The 3,839-nt window shown below is 39.9% G+C and overlaps 1 protein-coding gene across 1 annotated transcript; it reads left to right on the top strand.

The window, feature by feature from the left end:
* Nucleotides 1-222: 222 nt before the first annotated feature.
* Nucleotides 223-3,479, top strand: LOC121963632 (serine/threonine-protein kinase BRSK1-like; the record flags this gene model as incomplete). The annotated part of the gene is made up of 2 exons (XM_042513908.1): nt 223-333; nt 2,870-3,479. Coding segments are annotated over exons 1-2 (721 nt in total), but the record flags the coding sequence as incomplete, so codon positions are not given.
* Between the last annotated feature and the right edge of the window lie 360 nt (nt 3,480-3,839).

The raw sequence follows: 3,839 nt of genomic DNA, 5'->3' as shown, positions 1-3,839 counted from the left end.
TTTAAAGAGAATTTTCTTTTTTACTTTCCTATTTTTTGATGTCAGATTTTTTTTCCCCTCTAATTCTTAGGTAATTTTCTTGCATTTCTAACAACATTTCATCCTCGTCTTCTTTGAAAGAAATCAAGCCAATTAGCCCAGGTTTCAAAGAGTTAAAAACTAAACCTCAGAGCAAATTAGGATAATGAATTTCAGAATATCTCTTGACTTTTGCATCTGAACATGTCGTTCACCTCAGTGTCTCTGCTGTTTTTTGTCGATGTCTTCCAAAGGTCTCGTTCAGTTAGCGGAGCGTCCACAGGTCTGTCCTCCAGTCCTTTCAGCAGTCCCAGGGTAAGACCTTCACTCCGCTCGACTCGCTTCAGCTGTGGTTTTTGTTGTTTCCAAGCTGACTTAGTTTTCACCATCATACTGAAAAACAAGTCTGAGTCAGGGAGACTCAATGTGGCCACTTCTGCAAAAATGGCAGGGGGCCAGGGGCCCGTCGCAGCAGCCTCATACTTGCTTCTAGGATTTGAGGACATTTTTAGGATTTTTTGTACATTTTTAGGGTTTTAGAACATTTGTCGGATTTTAGGATGTTTCTCTGATTTAAGGACATTTCTAGGAATTTGGGACATTTTTAGAGCATATCTAGGTTTTTAGGAAATTTCTGGGATTTTAGGATGTTTCTAAGATTTTAGGGCATTTTTTAAAGGTTTAGGACATTTCTAGGATTTTAAGACCTCTGTCGGGGGTGTGGGGGATCATCCGCTGGCACTTTTTTTTGATCAACAAGCTCTGTTTTGATGCTGTTCTTTGCAGTCATCTTTATGTTGAAAGACCTCATGAAATTTTAAAGTTACACCTCAGGTACCTGCTTTCTCCAGTATAATGTCACCTCTGTTAATGTCCCTGTGCCTGCTCTGTGAAATGTGCTGTCCTGTACTTTACATCCCATAATCTGACTAAACGATTACACTATTGAGAGCGGGGGATTGGCACTAAAAGCTGCATTAATGTGCGCACATTATTAATTTTTAGCATCTGTTGATTAAAACAACGACAGATATTGGATTTTGCAGAAACAGGGTGAGAAATATTTCCATGAATAATTGATCTCTTAGAAGGATTTTAAATACTCAACAACTCTGAGGTCTTTGCGTCTCCGGGCTGATCTCGAGTGCACAGCTGATAGCTACGTGGTTTGTTTACATGATATAGCAGAGGTACATATTTAATGAATTCAGAGCTCCGATGTTACTGGACGCTCGTTTTCTGTTGGGACACGATGTTTTATGCAGATGTTGCATCTAATGTAAAACCAAGTGGTAAAAATTCATTACGCCAGTCTGGTCCTGTGTTTGGCTTTATAAACTGTTTTGAACATTTTTACACCGAGGTTTGCGGTTTCTCCCAGTTTCCCAGATGTTTGTTCAGGTTCCTGAAGGCAACATCTTGTTAGTTTATTAGCTGCATTTTATCAGACTTTGTTATCTCGCTGCAGTGGTGTGTGTTGCAGACTGAAAGCTGTTTTATATGTCTGTGTTTGGAGTTTTTCCTATAAACATACAGTATATTGTGTAGCAAAACATATTGTATATATTCACTATCAGCTGCTTCAGTACATAAATATCAGTTTATGCCATCAGTAACAAAAAAATGAAAACAAATTTCCTGTGATGCTGTTTCTTTGTTGCTCAGACTGTCGCTGCCTGTTCATCATACTGTCACATTCTCCGTCATTTTCATTTCATAGATGCATCGCGCTGCCTCGTACAGACGTCTGTGTGCACATGCTCACATGTATGGAGGACCAAATCTGCCATAACAAAATAAATAAATAAATGACTCAACAACACATCATCAGCGGCATATAGACATAAATAAATAAATAGGGAAATTAATGCAATGAGAAATAAATGTAAAAGAAATCAATTTGGAAATAATTAAATATGAAAATATATTTATACAGAAAAAAATACTTTGTCAAATCAATAAATGTATTTATTTTTATATTGGTGCACATGTTTATTTTCAAAAGAAAGCTGCTTATTTATTTGTCAAGTGGGACTTTTATTTCCATTTTTTTCTTTATCATTAATATTTATTGAGTTTTTGATCCAATTATATTACTGCACATATTTATTTATTTTCAAAAGAAACCTGCTCATTTGTTACACAATTGAGACCTTCATTTCTAAAATGTTGTCTTTATTATTTCAATTATGTATTTATTGAGTCAGTTATTTATTTGTATTTATATTTCTTCAGATATTAATTTCCAAAAGAAATCTGCTTTTTTAAGATAATTGAGACTTTAAAATTTAGATTTTTAAATTTCTTTCTTCATTATTTCAGTTATTTATTAAGTGGTTTATATATATTTTACTACTTGTTTTCAAAAGAAACCTGCTCATTTATTGTACAATTGAGACCTTTACTTCTAAATGTTGTTATTATTTATTTTGATATTTCTGCCTATATTTATTTATTTTTAAAAAACAGCTTATTTTTTAGATAATTGAGACTTCTACTTTCTTTTTTCTTTTTCTATGTCTTCACATATTCATTTATTTTCAAAAGAAACCTGCCTATTTTTGAGACAGTTAAGACTTTAATTTCTACATTTCTTTATTGTTTTAATTATTTATTTATTGAGTCATCGATCTATTTATTTATTTTTTACTGTGGCACTTTTGGTCCTCCGTAGACATGGACACAAAAAGTTAAAACACACACAGAGAGCTGCGTTAAAGGTCCGTCCTCCGTCTGATCGAGTCTTGTTCAACAGTCCATTAACCATAAGTCATGACCATTGCTTTCTCTCATCTGTCCGTCCCTCTGTCCCTCTGTCCCTCTGTCCCATCTCTCTCTGTCTGTCCATCAGAGCCCGGTCTTCACTTTCAGCCAATCAGAGGTCACCTCCGCTTCCTCCTCCAAAGACCCCAAACCAGGAAGCGGCACCACCTCTCGGCCCACCCGCCCGGCTCCCGACCCCAAAACACAGACCCTGCCCTCCAAGGGCCCCACGGAGCGTCCCCAGCTCCACTCCATGAAGTCCCTCCCCCTCCAGACTCCTCGCTCTCCCTCCCCGTCCCCGTCCCCGCTCCTCTCCCCCATCCCACGCTTCTTCAACTTCCCGTCTCCATCCGTCTTCAAGTCCAAGAACGTCCACTCGTCCTCTAACTCCTCCTCCTCCACTCCCCCTCCTGTGTCGCAGGTCACGCCGCAGGGCTCGCCGCTGCCCACCCCGCTGGGCACGCCCGTGCACCAAATCCAGCACCCTTCCTCCACCACCCCTCCCTCCTCTTCTTCCTCGTCTTCTTCCTCCAGAGCGGACGGAGCGGGCGGGGCCTCGCTGTCGCTGACGCCGCCCTCCAGCCCGGGCGGCAGCGGCGGTCTGGCCGCCTCCAGCTCCGCCCACTGGAGGACGAGGCTCAACTCGTTCAAGAACAACCTCCTGGGCTCGCCGCGCTTCCACCGCCGCAAACTGCAAGGTGAGTGATGGCGGTGTCATCCTCTCCTCTGATTGGTTAAAATAAAACATCTCTTACGAAAGTGGTGGATGAAGTATTCAGATCATTTACTTAAGTAAAAGTACTATTACCACACTGTAAAAATACTCTGTTACAAGTAAAAGTCCTGCATTGACAATGTTACTTATGTTAAAGTAAGTACTTTCAGGATAGTGTACTTTAAGTATTAACAGTAAAAATAACCAATGCAGAAAAAAAACTTAAAGAAAAGAAAAAAAACTCCCCACCCCCCAAAAACCCTCACATTTACAAGCCACGACTTTTACTTTTTTCAGGGCAAGGCTCCACTCCTACAAGAAAAAAATCCTGGGCTCCACGCGC

Source organism: Plectropomus leopardus, unplaced genomic scaffold, assembly GCF_008729295.1.
Source record: "Plectropomus leopardus isolate mb unplaced genomic scaffold, YSFRI_Pleo_2.0 unplaced_scaffold11945, whole genome shotgun sequence".
Taxonomy (NCBI): Eukaryota; Metazoa; Chordata; class Actinopteri; order Perciformes; family Serranidae; genus Plectropomus; species Plectropomus leopardus.
This window is presented reverse-complemented; position numbering and strand designations above follow the sequence as displayed.